The 23,880-nt window shown below is 33.1% G+C and overlaps 3 protein-coding genes across 4 annotated transcripts; 2 read left to right on the top strand and 1 right to left on the bottom strand.

Moving 5' to 3' along the window:
- The first annotated feature begins 1,183 nt into the window (after positions 1 to 1,183).
- LOC126668813 (ATP-dependent zinc metalloprotease FTSH 4, mitochondrial) lies at positions 1,184 to 6,800 on the top strand. 2 transcript variants are annotated; one of them, XM_050361999.2, is made up of 7 exons: positions 1,184 to 1,427; positions 2,233 to 2,311; positions 2,559 to 2,822; positions 3,929 to 4,165; positions 4,266 to 4,390; positions 4,845 to 5,321; positions 5,557 to 6,800. In XM_050361999.2, the coding sequence occupies exons 1-7, from the start codon at positions 1,401 to 1,403 to the stop codon at positions 6,475 to 6,477; spliced, it is 2,130 nt and encodes a 709-aa protein (XP_050217956.1). In that variant the 5' UTR covers positions 1,184 to 1,400; the 3' UTR covers positions 6,478 to 6,800. The 2 variants fall into 2 exon arrangements, with proteins under 2 accessions (XP_050217956.1, XP_050217955.1); XM_050361998.2 differs by having other exon boundaries at positions 2,233 to 2,320.
- Positions 6,801 to 9,469: 2,669 nt separating this feature from the next.
- On the top strand, positions 9,470 to 11,897 carry LOC126668986 (uncharacterized). The gene is made up of 7 exons (XM_050362258.2): positions 9,470 to 9,626; positions 9,835 to 9,953; positions 10,081 to 10,163; positions 10,387 to 10,508; positions 10,677 to 10,841; positions 10,918 to 11,011; positions 11,522 to 11,897. The coding sequence occupies exons 1-7, from the start codon at positions 9,605 to 9,607 to the stop codon at positions 11,757 to 11,759; spliced, it is 843 nt and encodes a 280-aa protein (XP_050218215.1). The 5' UTR covers positions 9,470 to 9,604; the 3' UTR covers positions 11,760 to 11,897.
- A 41-nt stretch (positions 11,898 to 11,938) lies between these two features.
- Positions 11,939 to 14,704, bottom strand: LOC126668983 (UDP-sulfoquinovose synthase, chloroplastic). The gene is made up of 3 exons (XM_050362257.2): positions 14,595 to 14,704; positions 12,976 to 14,060; positions 11,939 to 12,523 (listed from the first exon to the last, which is right to left on the bottom strand). The coding sequence occupies exons 2-3, from the start codon at positions 14,020 to 14,022 to the stop codon at positions 12,122 to 12,124; spliced, it is 1,449 nt and encodes a 482-aa protein (XP_050218214.1). The 5' UTR covers positions 14,023 to 14,060; positions 14,595 to 14,704; the 3' UTR covers positions 11,939 to 12,121.
- Between the last annotated feature and the right edge of the window lie 9,176 nt (positions 14,705 to 23,880).

Raw genomic sequence — 23,880 nt, 5'->3', positions numbered from 1 at the left:
TTCTGACCTTTTAATTTTGTCGATTTTAGCCAAAAATGAATTATTTGGTTTCACAAAAGTCCCGACCTTTCAATATTTGGCATGCCACATAGGCGTCACATAGGCAAATTGAAATCAAATTGAGAGTTGGCCACAATTGAAACCAAATAATTTGTTTTTGGCCAAAATCGACAAAATTGAAAGATCAGTACTTTTGTGAAACTTTTATGAAAGGTTTGACCTTTTTACGACATTTGGCCTATTTTTTTTAACAACTAACCCCAAAACTCTTCATTTTTGGGTTAGATTATCCCATAATTATATTTTTAATACGCGTAAAATACAAATCAAAGGTGAAAGATGCAAAAAATAAAGGATTAATATCTCAGAAAACCCCGATCTTTTAGCCCCTTTTCAATTCTACCCGACGTTAAAAACCGGTCAATTTACCCTATTTCGTATTTTCTCGTTTCAATTGTACCATAAGTATTTAATTTTTTATAGTTTTTTTATTTAAATGATGAAATCAATTAATTAAGTACGTTTAAAGATAAATTTAAATTTATTTTTATTAAAAAAAGTACAAATAAGTCTATTATTTTTAAAAACTAACTAAAAACCATAATCAAATTAAAACTAATTTAAATTCTTAATTAATTTAATTAAATCTAAATAAATTTTCATCATATACAATTAATATTTGCTAGACATGGATAACGTTTTTTAATTGTTTGCAAACGAAAAAAGCATCAATTTAATATTTCGGGGTACAATTAAAGTACGATAATGTGAAATAAGATAAAATTAACCAGTTTTCAACATTAGGATAGGATTGAACATGGGTTAAAAGGTTGAAATTTTTTGAGATATTAAGCCAAAAATAAATTAGAGAGGTTTCTAATTGTTGCAATAAAATTACCCGAAACCTATTTTTTGCAATAAAAATATAAATTATAAGATAATTTGATGCAAAAATAAAGATTTTTCAGATTAGTTGTTTAAAAAATATAAATTGAATTAAATGATTATTTGTCACAAATTCAGGGAGAGCGTTGAATTTTTATTCATAATTCTTCTACCTTCTTATGTGTAATAAATTAAATTAATAGTATAAAATAATTGCAATTATAAAATTAATATACATTTATACAGCACCGGTCTAAAAACCGGCAAGTGTAAAAATGAGGGCAAAGAAAATTAGAGATATTTAGTGAATACTAATAAAATGAAAAACAGTCAAAAAAATAAAAAGAAGACCATAAATTCATAACCCCTCTTCCTCTAGAATCTCCATTTTCATTTCGTTTCTTCGCATCCAAACACGCCTCACCTACACCCAATTCATAAATTGAAAGCTTGTACGGAATTAATTACCCAAATCGAAGAATAAAGATCGTGTATTCGGTCTCTGTGACCTGCCCATGGCTTGGCGACGCTTAATTACTCAGGTCAGCTACGCTCGACGTCTTCTTGTTATTTTCACCGTTTTGTAATTTGTATTGATATTTCTATTTTGGGTTTTGAAATTTATGAATTTGGGTATTTCCACAGTCCTATGTTTAGACTGATTTGGGGTTTGATTAGTGTGTAGGAGCTAGTGCCAGCATGTGGGTACTTTGATTTAATGTTGAATCGAGGTTTATTTGGTTAGCAATTGCATAAGTACCTGTCAAGTCTTTCTTTTTTGATAGGTGTTGCATATTGTAAGATGGGTAACCATATTACTTTAATCAATTCATGGAAATAAAATCTTTGTTTAAAAGTTTGTACTCGAATTCATTTTCTTGGAATAAGCTCTTAGTATTTAGCCGAGGTGGTCTAGGAAAGAAGTTTCGAGTTGTGATTTTTTAAGCCTTTTCTTGAGCAATTGCATTTGTTGGTATATGCATTCGTTATCCGTTTGAAGAAAGTAAATATTTCTTGAGATGAAAAGAAAGACAACAGTGTACATTAGAAATGCTTTGAATTTGAATGCCGTGTGCAATAACTTTTGCCCCCTAGCCATGTTCTTGGAACTGATTGCAAAATGCTGATTCTTTTGCTAAGCTGCAATATATTATTATACATGGGTGATTGCATGTCTAATTATATTGTTATATTACAATTGAAATCTAGTCGTTAGTTGAACTTAGTTAAATCTATCATGTCTTAGTTAAATCTATCATGTCGATATGGCTCCCTTTCCTCTATAGAATGACAGCTGTTCTGTGCTTGCTTTCTGCTTTCATCAAATTCCTTTTTCTTCTGTAACAGGTTTCAAGGCATCAATCAGAGTTGAGACAATGCAAAAATCTGCTTGCTGGAACATCTTTTCCTGTTAACAAGTTTGGAGGTAGTGCAGGTATGCTCTCTACAGTTTCAAATCTCTTATGTGTTTTTATCTTGCAAGTGTCCCGTCGTGCCATAAGTGTCTCGTGATGAAAATTGCCACAACAATGCTTTCCTTTTGTCTGTCTTTATACTCTAGGTGTTCATGCATGCTTATTATCTAAATCAGAGTCAATGAAACACCATTTTTTTTGGGTATTGCATTCACTGGGATTTAAGTGAAATGTGGAACTTCTTTGTATTTATTACAGGAAATGGATTTTTAAACACTCAAAGTAGGTTTAGGTCTAGCTATGTGGGTAGCTTTGCTCGCAGAGTGCGTGATACAGATGAAGCAAGTGAGATTGCACAGCTTCAAGAACTTTACCATCAAAATGATCCTGAAGCAGTGATAAGAATATTTGAAAGTCAATCGTCGTTGCATAGTAACCCTTCAGCGATTTCTGAATATGTTAAGGCATTGGTCAAAGCTGACAGGCTTGATGGCAGTGAGTTGCTCAAGACCTTGCAGAGAGGTGAGCTTTAAATCCAATTATTATGTTGTAATTTCTTTTGCTGATACTTCTATTGACAGTCTCTAAGTATTTGTGATAGAAATCGTGCCTTATGCTAATAAATTTTTCATAAGTAGGACTAGAAAAATTATAAATGGTTTGCAGATGGAGAATATCAATATATTGATAGTATATGACTAGCCTTTTAGCCATGTGCTACGCACGTAAGTGCTATTTATTTGGATCGTTCTTAATTATTTGTAAATAAATTCATAAATTATTACATTAACCCGAAGAAGTTATAAACTTTTAAAAATATCATTGGTTTTATTATCTATAAATTATTCAATATTAATAAAGTACTGAAATAGCCCGAATAAGAATTTGTTTTCCTTTGTCCCCTCTTTAAATTATTCTTTAATAAAATACTAAACGAACTGAATAAATATAGTTTAATAAAGGTTATTATAATACTTTTACCCCTGCCTTTCCTTCCTTCCTTCCTTCACACTTGAATATATGTTATTGTAGATATGTATGTTGCCATTGAAACTTATCATTTTTCCACATATACGATGAAAGCTAATTCTTTAGTTTCTTGGAAAATGTACTTGCTGTTACAGTTCTCTTGCAAATCTTACAAGTTACATCAATGATTTTCTTGGATGCCTGTTCCTTTGGACTTTTTATTTACTAGATTTTTCTAGCCCAGAATACTATTTCTTAAGGGCATTGTCTGGTCATTTAGGCTATTTGTAAAAGCTTAATAAGCTGTATGGAGTTTTGTTGCTGAAGGAAAAAAAAGACATTATTGATTTTTTCGAGGGCAAAATAGTTTATCCTGGGAAACTAATATTGCAATCAAATAATGTCGGTCTGTTGTATCCTATTTGGAATGCAGTTGATTTGAATTATGAAGTCAAAGTAGTTTACTATTTTGCTTTTTCCCACCCTGTGGTGCTAATGACATATAAACTCAGTTGAACATGTAACATATTCTTCATATTTTACTTTTAACTTTCTGAAATTAATTAGTTAGCTGCTAAATTATTTGTAGTTTCTCTTCTTCCCTTCCATTCTTTTATTTCACTGTCTTTGTAATCACAAGTTATGTCATGAATCTGTAGGCATTTCTGGCTCAGCAAGGCAGGAAGAAAGCATTGGAGGTCTTTCTGCTTTAAGAAACATGGGAAAATCAACAAAAGATGGGATGCTTGGTACTGCTGCTGCACCTATTCATATGGTGGCATCAGAAGGAGGTCATTTTAAAGAGCAGCTGTGGCGTACTGTTCGTACTATCGCTCTAGCGTTTCTAGTGATTTCTGGTATAGGAGCACTTATTGAGGATAGAGGAATAAGCAAAGGTATACATTTTCATGACCCTTTATGTGCTCTATTACTGATCTTACTGTGTTCCAAATTAGTAAAATCTTTTCTTCCTTTGGTTGTCGTCTATTGTTCCAGGACTTGGTCTGCATGAGGAGGTGCAACCCAGCATGGAATCTAACACAAAATTTAGTGATGTAAAGGGAGTTGATGAGGCAAAGCAAGAGCTAGAAGAAATTGTTCATTATCTTCGAGATCCAAAGGTAATCACTTTGTGCCATTATGTTCAACAGTCAATTCTTCATTATTGCATCTGAAGATTTTGTTATCATAATATATTATTCAATATTCTCATAGATCTCTATGAATAATGTGAATATTTAATAATCAAGTCCAAATCTGCTTTTATATTGAACAAGTTCAAGAGCATCGTTATTCTTGTTGCTGTCTCAAGTTATGAATAAGTTTAAGATTAAAATTTGAAATTTATATGTGTCTGTCTTTATAGTTCGGCATGGTTTGAACTATAGTAAGCATTGTGATGACTTAATTATAGATTTCCCTTGTAGTTGGAGGCCTTTATTCCCCCTACATCTTATAAAAATTGTACATTTTCTCGAATGTTGCCTTGACTATATTTTCCATGAGTCCACGACTATAAAGTGTGCTCCGGAAGAGTGATTTTCCTTAATGTTTGGTGTTTGTCCTTGGTACCAGCGCTTTACTCGTCTAGGTGGCAAGCTCCCAAAAGGTGTTTTACTCGTAGGCCCACCTGGCACCGGTAAGACTATGTTAGCTAGAGCTATTGCTGGTGAAGCTGGAGTTCCTTTCTTCTCATGCAGCGGGAGTGAGTTTGAGGAGATGTTTGTTGGAGTTGGAGCCAGGAGGGTGAGGGATCTTTTTTCTGCTGCAAAGAAGCGGTCACCATGCATCATTTTTATTGATGAAATAGATGCTATCGGGGGAAGCCGTAACCCTAAAGATCAACAGTATATGAAGATGACTTTGAATCAGTTGCTTGTTGAATTAGACGGCTTTAAGCAAAATGAAGGAATTATTGTGATTGCAGCTACAAATTTTCCAGAATCACTGGACAAGGCCCTGGTGAGACCTGGACGGTTTGACCGCCACATTGTCGTTCCTAATCCAGATGTAGAAGGAAGGCGTCAGATTATGGAGTCCCACATGTCAAAGGTATTCTTTTCCTCCTAATCTTAAGGCATTTTTGAAGGTCTGATATGGAACTATGAATTGACAGACCTTTAAATTTTGTGGTCAAACTACGAGAGTAAAGATCTTTTACACTCTACAATATGCATGCAGAGTGCAGCATGTTTGTTTGTGCAACTGTGCATCATTGTAATGTTACTTCACGTGCTATCATTATACGGTAATTCCCTCACTATATTTCTTTCTTGTGGGATTATAGGTCTTGAAGGGTGATGATGTGGATTTAATGATCATAGCGAGAGGGACTCCTGGGTTTTCAGGAGCTGATCTTGCGAACTTGGTAAATATTGCTGCTCTCAAGGCTGCAATGGATGGTGCTAAGGCGGTAACCATGGCTGATCTGGAATATGCAAAAGACAAAATCATGATGGGAAGTGAACGCAAGTCGGCTGTAATATCTGATGAGTCGAGAAGGTTAACAGCTTTTCATGAAGGCGGGCATGCCCTTGTGGCAATTCATACTGACGGCGCTCTTTCAGTTCACAAGGCAACAATTGTTCCTAGAGGCATGTCTCTTGGCATGGTAGCGCAATTGCCTGACAAAGACGAGACTAGTATATCCCGCAAACAGATGCTTGCTCGGCTTGATGTCTGCATGGGAGGGCGGGTTGCGGAGGAGCTTATCTTTGGAGAAAATGAAGTTACCTCAGGGGCATCTTCCGATCTCCAACAAGCTACTAGTCTTGCAAGAGCAATGGTTACTAAGTATGGCATGAGTAAGGAAGTCGGTGTTGTCACCCACAATTATGACGATAACGGAAAGAGCATGAGCACTGAGACGAGACTTCTTATCGAGCAAGAAGTAAAGAATTTTCTCGAAAGGGCTTACAACAATGCAAAGACAATTCTGACCACCCATAGCAAGGAGCTTCATGCACTGGCTAATGCTTTGCTCACCCATGAAACACTCACAGGGACTCAAATTAAAAGTCTGCTTGCGCAAGTAAACTCCCAGCAGCCGCAGCAACAACAGAAGCAGCAACCGATAATTGCAACACCGCAATCGAATCCTGTGCCTCCTTCGACTCCTAGTCCTGCAGCATCTGCAGCGGCAGCTGCAGCTGCTGCTGCTGCAACTGCAGCCGCGAAAGCTAAAGGTGTTGCTCCTGTCGGATCTTGACGGAAAGAGGGTATTGCTATTGGCTATCAATTTGATTCGATGTGCATATAGTGATTGACTAGCAAGACGTTACTATGTCCAATTGTAGCTTGTTTGCTGCCGGAAAATTTTGTTTGTGCATCATTGTGAGTCTTGATTTAGATTGACCACAAGCTGTATACGATTTACGGCAGTAAGAAAATCATGCCAAATGTAGCAGTTATGTAAGAGCACATGGGTGAACGTCCACAGCGGAGACCTTTTTTTTCTTTTTCATTTTACGGACTTTGCTTATACAGTTTCAATAAATATCAAATTTAGGCAGAAAAGAACTTTTGTTTTTAGTTTTTATCATTGCACAATTTCAATTTGTTAGGGGAATAATTCTGTTCTACTTAAGATCAGGGTTGTGCAATCGGTTTGAATCTAACGAACCGATTTGAATTTTTGCTATTTTTGAAAATCAAACCGAACTAGTCGGTTTGGTTTTTCCTGTTTGGTTTACATTGAAAGTGCTTGAAATTTTTTTATGCTCAAAACCAAACTGACCAACTGAATTGAACTAAATTTGTTGGTTTGGTTCAGTTTTGCACACCGTTGCTTAAGATCGGCTAATAATCATCGACGGTCCTCGACCTTTACCCTTAACTTCCCCTAAACCCCCCAACCTTTGTGGCGGCGCTTATTCACGGTACTTATGGACGATAATATCCCTACAAAAAAATTTGGCGGCTGGCGGCGCAAAAAAAAAAAAAAATTTGACGGCGCCACATCATCATAGGTCCAAAAATATTCAAAAACCCCAAAACACCCTTAATTTAACCAAATCAAAATCAAACCAAAACACCCTAGTCTAATCTAACCTAACCCAAAACAGCCTAATCAGACCATATGGCCAACAACCGCCGCCGGTCCGGCCACCACCTCCGGCCGCCACCTCGGCCGCCACCTCCGGTCGCCACCGTCTGTTCTGATCTGTTCTTCAAGAACAGATTTCACATCTGTTCTTGAAGAACAGATGTGATCTGTTCTTAGAACAGATCTGGAAATCAGATCTGTTCTAAGAACAGATCTGTTCGTCTTCTCAGACGAACTGAGAAGACGGTACTTGGATCTGCGGTTTAATGAGTTTGAAGGGTCTGTTCCTTCTAATCTGTTTGATCGTCCGTTGGATGCTATTTTCCTGAACGACAACAGGTTTCAGTTCGGAATTCCTAAGAATCTTGGGAACTCTCCGGTCTCAGTTCTTGTTCTTGCTAATAACAATCTCGGCGGTTGCATTTCGGGGAGTATCGGAAATATGGGGAAGACGCTGAATGAGATTATTCTGATGAATGATAATCTCACCGGTTGTTTGCCACCGCAGATTGGTTTGCTTAAGGAATTAACGGTTTTTGATGTTAGTTTTAACAGTCTTCAAGGCTCGTTGCCGTCTACCATTGGTAATATGAAGAAGGTGGAGCAACTTACCGTTGCGCATAACAAGTTTACAGGTGTTATTCCGGCGAGTATCTGTCAGTTGCCGAACTTGCAGAACTTTAGTTACTCGTTTAACTATTTCACCGGCGAGGCTCCCAGCTGTAGTGCGGGTAGAGGCGGAGTGGTTACGAATGGTACTCAGAATTGCATTGCTGGAAAAATGGATCAACGATCTGCTATGGAGTGTTCTTCTCAAGAAGACCGATCTGTTCTTAGAACAGATCTAGATCTGTTCTAAGAACAGATCTGTTGATCTGTTCTAAGAACAGATCTGTTGATCTGTTCTAAGAACAGATCTGGGTTTTCAGATCTGTTCTTAGAACAGATGGTCGCCGGAGATGACGACCGGCGACTGTACCGGCGGCGGGTGGATGGTGGATGGTGGTTTGGTTAGTTTGGTTCATTTTTTTTTTTTGGTTTGGTTGGATCGAATATGATTGAATTTTGGTTTGATTAGCTTATTTTAGGGGTATTTTGGGGCTTTCATTTTTTTTTAAAAAATTCTGACATGTCAGATGACGTGGCGCCGCCAGCCGCCAATTTTTTTTTTTTTGTAAGGGTGTTTTCGTCCATAAGGACCGTGAATGGCGCCGCCACAAAGGTTGGGGGGTTTAGGGAAGCTTTTGAAAGTATAGGGGGTTTACGGAAGTTAAGGGTAAAGGTCGAGGACCGTCGATGATTATTAGCCCTTAAGATCATATAATCTCTCTTTCTAGTTATGGTTTACTCGATCTTGCAATTTGTATATGCAGGCAGACACAAAATCAAGTTTAGTGTAAATACAAATACGACACAGTTATTATATAAAATTCAAATACAGAAAGTTCATAATATTGACGTATTGATGGGTCAACTTGTTTTTTTTGTTTGATCAAAGATAACAATATATATAAAAGATATAGAATGATAATTCCATGAAAGTAAATGAATCATCCCTCTAAATGAGGAATATAAATGGACTTAATAGCTACTATATGAGTCATATCCGTTTAATAAAATAAAGAAAATATATTGTGAACAATTTTATTAAAAGAACGGTTCCAAATATAATTATTTAAAATTTGAATAAAAAAAACACTTACCTTTAACATCTTTTAAAATATTTTGAACATCACATGTCTACTCGCTTGATAAACCACATATTTTCTAGTACATCAATGAATGTTGGCAGTGGAGTGATCCAACCAAACTGGACGGATAATAAGAGGTGTTTGAACGCCTCTCTTTTAAAGGTATATGTCTAAAAATAACAAAAAATCCAAATAAAAAATATATAAAAATATAACTATAATAAAAAATTGTAATAATATGTAATTTTTTAAATAGTATTTAATATAATACTAATATAATTATTACTACATATTAAGATAAATAACATTATAATTACTATATGTAATATGAAAATATAAGTATAATTAAAAATTTAATAATATTTAACTTTTTAAAATAAATTAAATTTAATTCAAACTAAATAATCGTATTTACATTAAATTCAAACTGGTTTAACTAACTTTGTTATCAAATCATGTCAGGTCTGGTTCAGTGATCTTGGTTATGATTTCAACCAGCTGGTTAAATTTTCAAAGTTAAAAAGTTTGTACAAACGAGGACAACTTCATCTATAGATACGCAATTTTTTGTTTTGGCGCGAATAAACAGAAGAAGAGCCATGCAATCAAGTCAACCCCCAGGTGATCAATTCTTTCAAAATTAACACCCAACTGCTTAATTTTGATGTCACCACCACAAATTTCCCTAATTTTTTTTAATCTTTTACAGTACAGTTTTTGTAACTTTTTTTTGTTATTCATATTTTGGAATTGAATTTTATATGTTTATGTTAGGTTTTAGAATCAGATTCAATTTTACATTTCCTGATTACTTTTGATCTGTTTGTAGATTCCCAATTACAGAGAATTATTATAGAGAACAAGCATGGTGAGAAGCTTGTGGGTATATTTCATAATACTGGTTCTGAGAAGCTTGTTATTGTCTGCCATGGATTTCAATCTTCTAAGGTTTTTAATTTTCTTTTTTCTCTTTCTGGGTAATCCCGTATTTCTGCCTAAAGGTGGTTTTTTTTATCTTGTAGGAATTTTGATTTTGAATCGTAATTGAGATTTTATTTTTCTTTTAACTGTGTAGGATCGGATACCAATGGTGAACCTTGCTGCTGCTCTAGAGAAAGAAGGAATTAGCGCCTTTCGATTCGATTTTGCTGGAAATGGGTAAGCTTTTCGTGATCAGATTTCAATGTTTATTCTGTTGTAGTACATTAATATTGAGAATGTTGAAATTTGAGGCTAAAATCGACACTGTAGATAGATATTGTCGATGATTTATCGACAAAATATTGAAATTGGAGGTCAAAATCAACTCTTTCTCGAATATTAATTAATTTTGGCCTAATTGTAATGCTCTTATAATAGTTTTTATCCCTCCATGTTCCAGGGAAAGTGAAGGTTTGTTTCAGTATGGAAACTACCACCGAGAATGTGATGATTTACGCTCTGTCGTCGAACACTTTCGTCTCCAAAGTCACGTGATACGTGCAATTATTGGACACAGTAAAGGTGTGTTCTCTCATTATTACTAAATATTCTGTCGCTCGCTTGTTAAAATTATCTTTTGCTCACTTCCAGGTTGCGTTGGTGTACTTTTAGCTATAAAAAGTAGATTTACGCAATTAAATCATTCGATGAATTTTCTTGCTTAAACTCCTCATTTGTCAATGATTATAGGAGGAAATGCAGTGCTTCTGTATGCTTCAAAGTACAATGATGTGCATACAATAGTTAATATTGCAGCTAGATTTGATCTGAAGAGGGGCATGGAGAGACGCTTGGGTAAAGACTTCTTACAAACGATCAAACAAAATGGATATATTGATGTAAAGAATAGAAAAGGTAAGCCGATCAATTCTGACTACAACCTGCAACGGTATTTCCCAGAAAGTGTTTCACTTTTTGTACTTCTTCGCAGGAATCTTGGAGTATCGTGTGACTCGAGAAAGTTTGATGGATCGTTTAACTACCGATCCTCATGCAGCCTGCTTATTGATTCATCCAGAGTGCAGGTCAGACTCAGAATTGTGATTTATGCAAAATTTAAATAGTGCTTTTAGGTGTTTCAAAATTTTCTTCATTAAATATATAAATATCACAGAAAAGCAAAAAGAAAAACACCAAAAGGGCATACACAAAATGGTGTTTTTTTTTTTATAAAAATACGTTATAAATATAGAGTTTTATAATATTAGAAGGGTTTCTGAAAATAAAAACGAAATGCTGAAACGTAATATTGAGCAAATTTCCATGCAACATAGACAAACAATTTATGGACATCTTTTCTGATTACTCAAGAGTCTTTATTCACTCTATACAAGTATACATCTCACACTGTATCTAATTAGAAAAATATATATTTTCTTAATGTTATTTCATTCCTTGCTTAGAACCTATACTTTATGGTTAAGAAACTTTTCGAATCCCAAGTTCGATATTTCATTTCTATTTAAAAAAATGCTTTTGGAACTTCCAGTTTAACTTCATTACGCCTATCATGACTTCAGTGCTATTACTTTCAGGGTGTTGACCGTTCATGGAACCATGGATAAAATGGTATCTGTTGAAGATGCTTATCAATTTGCTAAGTTCATACCTAACCATAAATTACACATCATAGAAGGAGCTGATCATGAATTCACTTCACATCAAGATGAGTTGGTGTCAATTGTGCTAGATTTCTTGAGGGAAGATCGTGATCTAGGTAACAGCATGCACAAATTACACTCGACAGATTATTCTTGTCGTTCGAGATTATGATAAGAAAAAAGAAAAACAACAATTGAAGATTAGATTTTGAAGTGTTATGGAAGTTAGATTCATAGGTTAGACATGAATTTATGATTCAGTTTGTAACAAATTTTTATGTTTAAGGAAATTATTCTTGATTTCCAGTTATTATCTGCATAATCACTAAGCAACTAGAATAGCGAACGCTCTGCCACAAGATATTGAACTTGAAACTGGGAGAGAAATGCTTACATCTGATTAGCTTATATTGTATACATTACAATTACCGATTGCATACAGTGGAAAGTCAAAAATGCTGCACGAAACGACACAATTCGAGCTCCACGAAAACTTTTTCAGGTGTCCATCCCTAAACTATGCTTATATAATAACTAGGATGCAAGAGTCTTCGGCTTGGCACCAATTTTTTTCCAAGAAACACTCGGCATAATTTGTTTAGTGTCAACGCGATCCTTGAACTGTACAGCAAAGTTGAGCAACGAGTCCAGGAGAGAGTCTGAAAGAAGGTGTGGTTTCAGACCCAACTCGATAAGCTTAGTGTGTTTGGCATTGTAGTAATGTTCTTCTGCCTCCACTCTAGGATTCGGCACAGATATTGTTTTGACATCTATCCCGAGCTTCTCTCCTGCTTTTGTTACAATGGAAGCGAGTTCGTTGACGGAGAACTGCTCGGTAAATTGATTGAATACCCGAAACTCTCCGGGATTTGCTGGATTTGCAATTGCAAGTTCCACACATTGAACTGTATCCCGTATGTCAAGGTAGCCCCTCGTCTGAATCAGAAATGTTAAACAGTGAGAACAAAAATAATATGCTCGAAAAAAAAAGCAATAAACAATGATGCATTGATCACAGTTGTGAAGCAAAATCACAGAAAGTAGCGAAAAACAGAGATATGCTCATAAGAACGGGGATCACTCTGGTTCATACTATGGTACAGGGATTTTGCGGTTTTCACAGTTCGAATTTCTTTTATTGTCAAATAAAAATATAATATAAAAAATCCGTTTTTAACTGCCATTTCCCATATCTTTTTAAACATTTGCATGAACTCCAAGGCACAAGCTAAAAAATATTTTTGACATTGAAGCCTTCATCAAAACATCTGATTTAGAAACTGAAATAGCATCAGTGACCAAAAAGATCATTTTCCCTCACTTTTATATCAAAAGCATAGAACAAACAACATAAGGTGGTATAGCAAAACAATAGTAATAAATCTTACCTGGCCTCCTTTTCCGTACACAGTCAGCGGATGGCCAACAGCAGCCTGGACGCAAAACCGATTTAATGCAGTACCAAACACTCCATCATAATCAAACCTGTTGCAGAGTTCTTCATGCATCTCAGTCTCATCAGTTCTTACCCCATAAACCACTCCTTGATTAAGATCAGTAGCTCTAATTCCCCAAGCTTTGCAAGTGAAGGCTATATTATTCGAGTCATGGACCTTACTAAGATGGTAGAACGAGCTGGCTTGCTTCGGGTAAGGCAAAGTGTCTGTTCGTCCATTATGGTTGATTGTTATGTAACCCTCCTCAATATCAATGTTCGGCGTTCCATATTCTCCCATTGTCCCGAGCTTTACGAGATGGCATTCCTCTCTGAATTCCTTGATAGCAAAGAGAACATTAAGTGTTCCAATAACATTGTTGTGCTGAGTAAACACAGCTCTGGATCGATCAATCATTGAATAAGGAGCCGAACGCTGCTCCCCAAAATGGACAACAGCATCAGGTTCAAATGACTTGAATGTTTCAGTTAAGAATTCAAAGTCGCAGATATCACCGATATGAAGGTCAATTGTTTTTCCAGTGAGTGATTTCCAACAACTGATCCTGTTCTGGATGGAGGATATTGGGGTCAGAGAATCTAGACCGAGTTGATGGTCAAAAAGACGACGAATGAGGTTGTCGACAATTGCAACCTCGTAGCCTTTCTTCGATAGGTGGAGGGCAGTGGCCCAACCACAGTAACCATCTCCACCAATGACCATGACCCTCTTAGGCTTCGATGATTCACCAAAAATCTGGTTGGCATTCGAGCTAGATTTCGTTGGAGCTTCCTGGCTCACGGGAGCTGCAGTTGCACGGGGAACACAACTTCTTTTTGGTCTCTCTCCTAGCAAAGCAAGCTTTCTAAAAGAAGATTTCGAAGTTTGAAATGTAACAAAGGTATGATGCGTTATTGGACATTGGTTCAATGGCTGAGAGTAAGATCTGCAGCTAGAAGGCAACTTTAAAGTGCAAGAAGTTGAAAGCAAATGCGCCATACTGGAGTCGGTTTCTGCTTAAACAAATGCACATACACCTGCAAAAATGTCAAATACATTAAAGGGTAACCATGATCGAACTTCAGCACGAATAACATATGCACTGCACTGTCTAAATCAGGCTGCCTGAGAGACAAAATTTTACAATCAAAAACTTCTAGAAACATCTGAAATCTTGGAGATTCATTTATATATTAACATGAATTGGATAAAATAGAGCTGAAATTGCTACTGAAAATCCATAAATGAGGATAAGCACCCAAAAAACCCAAGTGGTAAGACCATTATTTCATCAATTAGTGCCACTAAAGCCCAAATTCCTGATTGAAATACAAAAACAGTCCACATTTCTTCAATCTCAAACTCCATAACAATCAAAATTTCCAGTCTTATAAACAAAGAACAACACAGTACACGAATAGGCAAAATTGGATACACATCAATTATGGGCTATTAATTACGCTATTTTTAAAGCACAGTACATTAGAAGCAGTTCAAGGATCGTGAATTTCCCATGATAAAAAGTAAGATAAAACATAAGCAGAGATAAGAAAAAGAAGTGATTGAATTACCTCGGAAACAACAAATAGGATGTAAGAAGGGAGATGATGGATTTGTTTGTTTGTTTAATGTCTACTGGTTTCTCAACGAAGCATCAATTTAGTGTAATCGCTGGTATATTCGCTTTATCTATGTATTATACACGAAATAGGTATAAAAAAAATATGGGAAAAGGGTCAAATATGCCCTCCATGTTTAGCCTGAGGATCAAATTGGCACTTTATGTTTGGAAAATGCTAAAACACACTTAATGTTTTTAAAAATGCTCAAATTAGCCTCTCTTTCTACCACCGTTTGAAAATCTGTCAGTTCTTGCCTAGTTGGAATTGGACATGACATTTTGAACATGAGGTGGTTCAAATATGCCTTCAATGTTGACAGGCGGTTCAAATATACCCGTCATGTATGAAAAGGTTCAAATATGCCCTCCATGTATGAAAAAGTTCAAATACGCCTTTTATATATGAATAGGTTCAAATACGCTTTTCATGTATAGATAGGTTCTAATATCACCAAAAAGGGTGAGCATAATTATCGATCGACCAAATTAATCGACCAAGCTAATGACTTTCGGTCGGTTTGATTATAAATTCAATTTATTAGTTCAGTTTTGATAAAAAAAATGTAGATTTTAAATTTTGGGTTCGTTTTGACATTAAATTATCTAAATCAATCGAATGAGATGGCCTTCTGAAACTTTGATAAATCTGTCTCGTATCAAAAGATATTACTATTACTTGATATTAGCAATAGAGTAGATTTTAAGAAAAATACAATCACTTTCGAGATCGATTCGATTTTAAAATTTAAGTTTGAAACTTAATTTGACAAAATATCATTTTAGAAGTTCGAGTTCAAACTCGATAGAATAATTGAAACTCAAACTTTATTCGACTTGATTATATGTATAAATATTTAAAAATTAAATTTTATGAACAAAAATAAAGATTTTATTGTATTTATATATATAATAATAAAGTATAAATTTTTTTACTAAATATTAATGCTCAAATTCATTTTGAACCTTTTTATACATGAAGGACATATTTTATCCTTTTTATATATAAAGGGCATATTTGAACCTTTTTATACATGAAGGACATATTTGAAAAATTTTATACATGAAGGGCAAATTTGAAAAAATTTATACATGAAAAACATACTTGAACCATATGCTAAATATTGAGTGCATATTTGAACCAACTCAAGTTCATTAAGTCACGTCGGATTCTACCTAAGTAATAAATGACGGTTTTTAAAACGGTGTTAAAAAGAGGGACTGATTTGAGCTGTTTTTCAAACATTAAGTGTGTTTTAGCACCTTTTCAAACATAGAGGGCCAATCTGCTTCTCATACCAAATATGGAGGGTTTATTTAACCCTTTTTCCTTTTTTTTTTTATCGAATTTATCATATTTTACTAAATCAAATTTGAAACAATTGTATTTATTAGAAAAATTGAAAAATAGATTTGGTGAATTGACATAATATAAGACATACATTTTTACGTTACATGTTTTGCATGATTCGTAAATCTACTTATAAAAATAAAAAATATCGAACGAACGACGTTTTAAACTATGATATTTTTTACCTTATCTTTTCTTTTTTTTCACAAAGAAAATTTTTCCTCTATTCTCCTCTATTATATTTTCTATCATAAGCTAAACTTTATTAAGTGAAGACTAATACAAATTAATTGTAAAATAGTTATCTATAATTTGATTCTTGATTTCTTATTTACTTACAGTGTACAAGCTATAATTTAATTTTTTAAAATTAAAAATAATTGTCCTATTAACTTTTTGATGATCTTTAAAAACAATGACGATTTATGAAAGTAACAATTTCTCTACATGTATTTGAACTTTCGATTCTTCTATCATAATCAAAAACTACAAACAAAATTAATTATCTTGTTATTATATGTAGATCTATAGTTATTTTATTTGTATATAATAAATATTATTTTATCTATTTATGTATTATTGGATGAATTATAATGCTGTTTATTTAATAGTAAATACATAAAGTTCATAAAAAAAAGTAAATACATAAAGTATATTAAAATAAAATAATTATAAAAATCCATCTAAATATTATTTTTGTGTTATTTTTGTATAATATTTTTGAAAAAAATCAACCAAAAACCATTGTATCAACTTAAGAATAAAAGTAGTTACATTGTAAGGTGTAAGGTAACTTATAAATTTGATTAATAATTATGATTTATACTACAATCATAAGAGACCTAGTCTCGGATTCATTTTGCCAACCTACAAAAAAATGAATTAAGTAATTGCGCTGAAATTGGATACAAGTTTGATTGTTCGAGAAATCTATAACTAAAAACTTGAAGTATGACAAAGATTGTTGAAACCAACAAGTTAATAATCATATATGACCTATGATTTTTGGGCATCCTTACAAGAAATCTCCGGATATTTAAAAACGATCAAAAATACTCATCATCTTTGCGGCGTTCAAGAAACCCCCTAAACTCCAAATATGATTAGAATACCCTCATATCGTCGTTTTCTTGTGAGCTATCATTCTAATCAAAAAATTGATGCGCCATGCCATCAAAACACCCTAAAAAATTAAAATACCAAAAATATCTTTAAAATTATTAAAATTTAATTAACCAAACCTAATTCAACCAAACCTAAATCATCTAGTCAGTCCATCCACCGCCACCCTTTTCCGGTCACCGCCACCTTTTTCCAACCACCGTTATCTTCTTTGACCTGTTCATCTAAGGAAGAACATACCTCGATCTGTTTTTCTTTTGAAGTACAGATTTGGATCTGTTTTTCGAAGAAGAACAGACCCAGGACGGTTCTTCACGAAGAACAGATAGGTATGTTCTTCTCGACATGAAGAACAATCCCTGCTGTACTTTGAGAACACAACCATTTGTCTTTGAAGAACAAAGATATGTTCCTCATAGAAGACATAAAAATTTTCTGATGGCGGAGGTAGTTGAAAAACAGTAGCGACAGTTAGGGGTTGAGTAGGTGGCGGCGGGTAGCGGTTAGAAAGTCAAGTAGGTGGTTGGTTTAGATTGGGTTCGGTTTTTTTATTTTAAATTCTTTTAATTAAATTTTAATAGTTTTAGGGGTATTTTAGGTGTTTGAATTTTTTATGATATTTGATGATGTTTCACCGTCATTTTTTTAAATGATAACTCACCATAAAAAGACGGCGCCAGGGTATTTTAGTCATATTTGGGGTTTAAGGGATCTTTTGAGTGCCGGCACAAAGATCATGCGGTTTCTTGATTGTTTTTAAAGATCAAGAGATTTCTTGTAAGGGACCATGAGTGATTATTAGCTAAAACCAACACAAATCTGCGACAAAACCAATTAGAACCATTACAAGAATCTCGAGGAAATCAAAAAAACATTATAAAACATAATTCATCAAGAAGCAGAATAGTTAATCGCCAAGAAAGATGAGATACTAATTAAATCTGAAAAACACTCGAAAAAACCAAACATATCAACTTGGAAAACACACTAAAACCAAACGATAATCTCAATAACAAAGCAATTTATATATAAAAACGAAATATATATAAATGGGCAGATTGACTATGATTCTCAGTAGGAGTGTCAAAATGGGTCATGACACGATAAAATGATTCACCTAACACGTAAATTTGGCGAATCCGGCTGAGGCTTACCGGGTTCGTGTCATAAACGTGTCAACCTGTTTATGACACGAAATAAATGGGTTGTGTCACATGTTGACTCGCGAACCCATCTAACCCGCCTAACCCGTTTACAGATGATATTATTCATTATAATATAGAAATAAAATAGTTATAATCTCATAAAATAAAATTATTAAAGTAATTAAATATAGTTATATTAATTTATAAATAAACTTAGTTATATTAAGTTTTTTAAAATTAGACTATTAATTGATAATTTGAGGTTAAAATTATATTTTTATGATCGAAATATTTTAAAATGTTAAACGGATAGTGTTAGTCGTGTCGTGTTAGCCGTGTAACTGTATTAATCATGTTATCCGTTTATCTTAACGTGTTAATCAGGTCGTGTCGTGTCACTCATTTAAAATTTGTGTCGTATTAGGGTTGAAAGTTTTGACACGATTAGTTAAATGGGTCGTGGTTCGTGTTAACCCTAATCGTGTCAGTAGAGTGGGTCGACACCACACGTTTACGACTCGCTAATCCATTTTCACGCCCCTAACTTTCAGTAAAAGAGTGGAGATCGGCGCCTCCCACCTACCAAATCTTGTGATCAAATCATCGCTTTCTTAATTTTTTATTTGTTTTTATTTTTCTAAAACCCTATGGAGTGCATAGTTGTACAATACCATTTATTAAAGAATTTAACTATCCAAACAAAAATTTGGATACCCATTTCCAACGCTAGCAGTTGATGAAAATATCTAATTATTTTCTAGCTAGAATTTTAGACTTTTAAAATTATTATTAAAAATTACCACTAGTAAACGAATAACATTATTTTCATATAGCAACAAATAAATAGACAATTTCTATTTTAAAACCCCGCTAACATGGCTACACTGACAACAAGCACATTGCTCAACTTTAACTTACGAAAATCCCACCACAATTTCTTTTGCAATAAGTCCTCTAAAATAAACGTATTTGTTATATATGAGAAGCTAAGATATTTTTGGTTTTAGCATATGCATAGGTATATTCTTCTCACGTTAACAACTTTTATAAAATAACATTTCTGTCCGATTTTAAAGTAAATATTATATTTTATATTCTATTTTTACTAATAATTGCATTGTAAATTATATTTAAACTATTAATAATTTATTTAGACAATATAATAAAAATAAATAAAATTAACTACAATATCAGTAGAAATGAAATAAAATATTTTATATGAGACACTAATATATATATATATATATATATATATATATATATATATATATATATATATATATATATATATATATTATTTTCATTCGCATGTATTAGAAATATATTAAATATTATAGGTATTTTTCTTCCATACCCCCTCGTTTTTATTATGAAAATATAATATAAAATATATCATTAATTTTATTTATTAGTCTATATAACACACTCATTAATATTCAAGAAAAAAAGTATGAGTTTTTTTTTCTTCAAAACTACATCTAATTATCAAGTCGAATATAAAAGAGTTATATTTATAAAAAAATTGGAAAAACTCAAAAATTAAACCTAACAACCTGACATGGAATAAACAAAATGCTCCTGATTCGCATATCTACTTACAAAAATAAAAACCAAATTATTAAATATTTCTTTAATAAAGTGCAGTCTTTAATTAAACTTCTCCAATTGCCCCCAACCTAATTTCTGATATCACAAACTACAGTCACAACATTCGATTCAACCATTATCTGACAAGCTCGTCATAAAAAAAGGGATAACAAACTTTCACAAAAAAAGGACAATATAAAACTATTTTAAAAATAAGATAAACAATAAAAAATAATAGGCTTAATCATAAAATATACCAAAACTTTTCGAGTTTTGTCGGCTATATCCAAACTCTTAAAAATCGGCCCGTTTAGCCTAGTTAAGCATATTTGATACCTTTTATAGCCATTTTTTTAAATCGAACTATTTTTTGCCCAACATGTCTGCCACGTCATTGACAACTCATCGAATTGTTGACACGGCAACAATCCTCATGACAAAACCACATAATAACCAAACCAAAATCAAACCCAATATTTAAATCAAATTAATTAATTATATTATTGTGAAATTTATATATATTTAAAAATAATTAATATTTCTTAATTAACTAATTGAAAATAATTTAAAATCCTAAGTAATTTAATTAAATCTAATTAAACTTAAATTTAAATCAAATGAATCTTTTAAAATTGATTTAAAATTCTATTTAATGTAATTAAATTTTAATTTATCTCGAGACTTCATATTTATTACGAGATAAAACTAATTTTGAATTTTTAGTTCATGAGGTACAAAGCCTGGTAATTAATTTTTAGGTGAGAGTCAATTACCACATCACTTGAAACTAACGATGTTAGTAAAAAACTGACTGTAGTTTATGGACCAGAGGGTTTGTGGACTGAAATTGATTTATAAGGATGATGGTGATAAAAGGCCCACAAGTTAGGGACAGTGGGTGATTTTAAAAAAATGCCAAAAACACAAGGAAAACATCAACGATACACCTTCAGAGTATGGTGACCAGTCGCTGGAATTTAGTTGGAATCTTTTTTTATCAACGACGGTCAACACGTAGTATGCTAATTGTTGACCAGTGGACCGTTGACTCTATTGACTATATTTGTATGCATGTTTTATAAGTGTTTTAAGATGTATTTTAAGCGTTTTGTTTAGTGTTTTTTGGTGTATTCTTTAATGTTTTTAGTGTATATTTGAATTTATTGACTAGTATGTATGATTGTGTTCTAAGTGTTTATTATTTGTAAATTAAGTGTTTTATTAGGTATTTTTAGTGTCTTTCTTTATTTTTTTGTTGTAGTTTTGGCACACTAATATTAAAAAGTAAACCTGTTTAATTTTAGTTAATTTTATTTGTTTTTAAATCAGTATTTTTTTATAAATGTTTGTTTTTTCAGTATGTCTAGAAATTAACTTTCCTTGCAGTAATTTTATAAATAATTTTTTTCAGATAGTTCTAAAAATATCTCAAACATGTTTTTTTTAAAACATGACAGAAGAAATATATTTTATGTTGTAAAGAACGATTTTGAAGGCGGTGCCCTCCAAATATTCTTTACAATCAATTTAGGTTATTAGAATCAAATTATAATGTAGGGTATTTTTTTATGACATTTGAAATTTTGGACAAGCCTTTCACTTTACGTCGTTTCAGTACACTCCAAGATCAATAAATGTCGAGGCGCACAATTGGACTGAGCAAGTTAAATTACCCCTGTATGAATATAACTATTAATTTTTTGTATTTGTTCCTTATTTTGTGTTATTCTATTTCAGCTAAACAAAAAACAAAAAAAATTCATAAATTGGACGAAGTAAGCATTTTATATATGCATCTCATCCCGTAAAAATAGAAAAAGTTACTCTTTTATAAGAATTAAGAAATCAGTTATTTATAATTAATTTTTATTAAATTTTTTAAATTACTCTTTTATATTTTGAAGTAAATTAATATAAAATAATAGTTTATTAAAATTAAAGTCACTACATAAATATCGTCCAGTAGAATTTTATCTATATCTATACCATATATCTATATCTATCTATCTATAACTAGGGGTGAGCATTTGGTCGGTTCGGTTTTTCAAACCGTCCTAACTGAAATTTTTGGTTTTTATAACCGAACCGACCGAACAAGAGGCATTAACCAATACTGTTTCGACCGAAACTTATTTCGGTCGGTTCGGTTAAGTGGGCCATTTTGTGGATTTTTATGGCTTTTTTTACTGATCCATGAAATTGCATTGCATGTACTAACTTTGCTAAAACAAAAGAAAACGAAGTTCAACAGTTCCAAAGCTTGCATACGAGATCTGAACAAAAGCCATTAAAATTTGAAAGAAGAAATATGAAGAATTTACAAAAATAAATGTTACTATGTTAATCAAAATTAAAGATTAATAAGTGATTTGGTGGTGTATGATTTCAAAAAGAAGAGCTATCCCTTATTACATCAATTTTTTAACCTCCATTATGAGTTGAATCGGTCACTTTCAGTTGAGATTGATGAAAGAAAAGAGTAATTAAGGTTAAAAGATTTAACAATTAAGAGTTTGCAGCTATTATGTTGAGGAAAGAAAAGAAAAATTAGGCGGCTGGTGTTAGGGTTGAAAGATAAAGATGGTGACAGTGTGTTTAATCCTTTAGTGTTGGAGTAAATTGAAACGCTGAGTTTTAGTCAATACACAGTGTTTCAGTTTTCGGCCGGTTCGGTTATAATGTGTAATTTAAACTGAAAACCGAACCAACCGACCAAAAATCAAAAATTAATAATTTTATAACCGAACCGATTAACATTTTAACACCGAACCAAACCGATCAAAAATTTCGGTCGGTTTGATCGGTTCATTCAAAATTTTGCTCATCCCTATCTATAACTATCTTATATGTAGGAAGGGTGGGGGGGGGGGGGGGGGGGGGGTAGAACAGGCGAAATTACAATAATAGATTTCATTAAGGGTAAACTATTAAGGTAATAGCGAATTAAGTGCAAGTTCAATTTTAATAAAAAAAAACATTAATTTCAAACGTAGTAATACAGTACAAGTTTAATTCTACCAACAAAATTAGTAGTTAACATGGAGTTAAACACATGATCCTCTTTATGTTAATTTCTTTATTCATATTAAATAGTATATATATTTTGCTAAATTAAATAATGCGGCTAAGTTACTCTATTTACAAAAGAGTTTAACTTGAATACTAGTATCAAAATATAGGCTGCATATTGCGAACAATTTAAATTGAAATCTATCAATTTTTGATCGATAGTTTATAGTATGACATGGCATGCTACGAAGCACGAACTGTTTTAATTGAAAAAGATTTGGTTCCTCAACCGCACTTGCACCCATTGGAAACATATCAAAAAGGAAAACTACAATTTATATTTGATGATCAAATGTTCTAATTCTACAATATCAATGAACTGAATGACTTAATGTGTCATGTGTGCGCCAACATCAATTATCACTAGCAGTGTTTTAAAAACCGGACCGGACCGGCCGGTCGGACCGGTTGAACCGCGAACCGGCCAGTGGTCCGGTCTGAAACTGCAAAAAACCGGATCTTTTGATTGGACCGGGTTGGACCGGTTGAACCGGATTGAACCGGTAAAAAACCGGATGTTGAACCGGATCGGACCGGATTGAACCGGTAAAAAACCGGTGAATCAGAATTTTTTTTAAATTTATCAAACCGGTTGAACCGGTCATTAAACCGGTTCAACCGGTTGAACCGGAAACCGGTGGCCTCACCGGTTCGGCCACCGGTTCGGTTTTTAAAACACTGATCACTAGCGAGCAACATTGCTAGAAAATCACATATAAATAGTGCACACATTAAGAAAATAAGTAAACAAAGGTACGGTCATTAGTTTTACGTACAACGGATCATTCGGTGTTATAATTATAAATTAAATAAAAAATAAGTAATAATTTACTAAAAACTAAATTATAGTATTAAATAATTTTATTAATATTCAGCATATATAACGGGTCATGTAAATGTCGTTCACGTGCATAGCACATGTCTAGAAAATTAAGAAACAATAGATCAATAAAGAAAAGAAAATC

This window comes from Mercurialis annua, linkage group LG2 (genome assembly GCF_937616625.2).
Source record: "Mercurialis annua linkage group LG2, ddMerAnnu1.2, whole genome shotgun sequence".
In the NCBI taxonomy this organism is placed as follows: Eukaryota; Viridiplantae; Streptophyta; class Magnoliopsida; order Malpighiales; family Euphorbiaceae; genus Mercurialis; species Mercurialis annua.
Note: the sequence above shows the minus strand (reverse complement) of the source record. Positions and strands in the feature narration are given on the sequence as shown.

What these genes read in the sequence shown, in the direction of transcription:
- LOC126668983 (XM_050362257.2), bottom strand. Translation starts at nt 14,022, where the DNA reads ATGGCGCATTTGCTTTCAACTTCTTGCACTTTAAAGTTGCCTTCTAGC. An exon ending in TGTACGGAAAAGGAGGCCAG is followed by an intron (nt 12,524 to 12,975) that starts GTAAGATTTATT and finishes TTTCTGATTCAG; the next exon opens with ACGAGGGGCTACCTTGACAT.
- LOC126668986 (XM_050362258.2), top strand. Translation starts at nt 9,605, where the DNA reads ATGCAATCAAGTCAACCCCCAG. An exon ending in ATGGATTTCAATCTTCTAAG is followed by an intron (nt 9,954 to 10,080) that starts GTTTTTAATTTT and finishes TTAACTGTGTAG; the next exon opens with GATCGGATACCAATGGTGAA. An exon ending in TGATGTAAAGAATAGAAAAG is followed by an intron (nt 10,842 to 10,917) that starts GTAAGCCGATCA and finishes ACTTCTTCGCAG; the next exon opens with GAATCTTGGAGTATCGTGTG.
- LOC126668813 (XM_050361998.2), top strand. Translation starts at nt 1,401, where the DNA reads ATGGCTTGGCGACGCTTAATTACTCAG. An exon ending in GCTCAAGACCTTGCAGAGAG is followed by an intron (nt 2,823 to 3,928) that starts GTGAGCTTTAAA and finishes ATGAATCTGTAG; the next exon opens with GCATTTCTGGCTCAGCAAGG. An exon ending in TGGAGTCCCACATGTCAAAG is followed by an intron (nt 5,322 to 5,556) that starts GTATTCTTTTCC and finishes GTGGGATTATAG; the next exon opens with GTCTTGAAGGGTGATGATGT.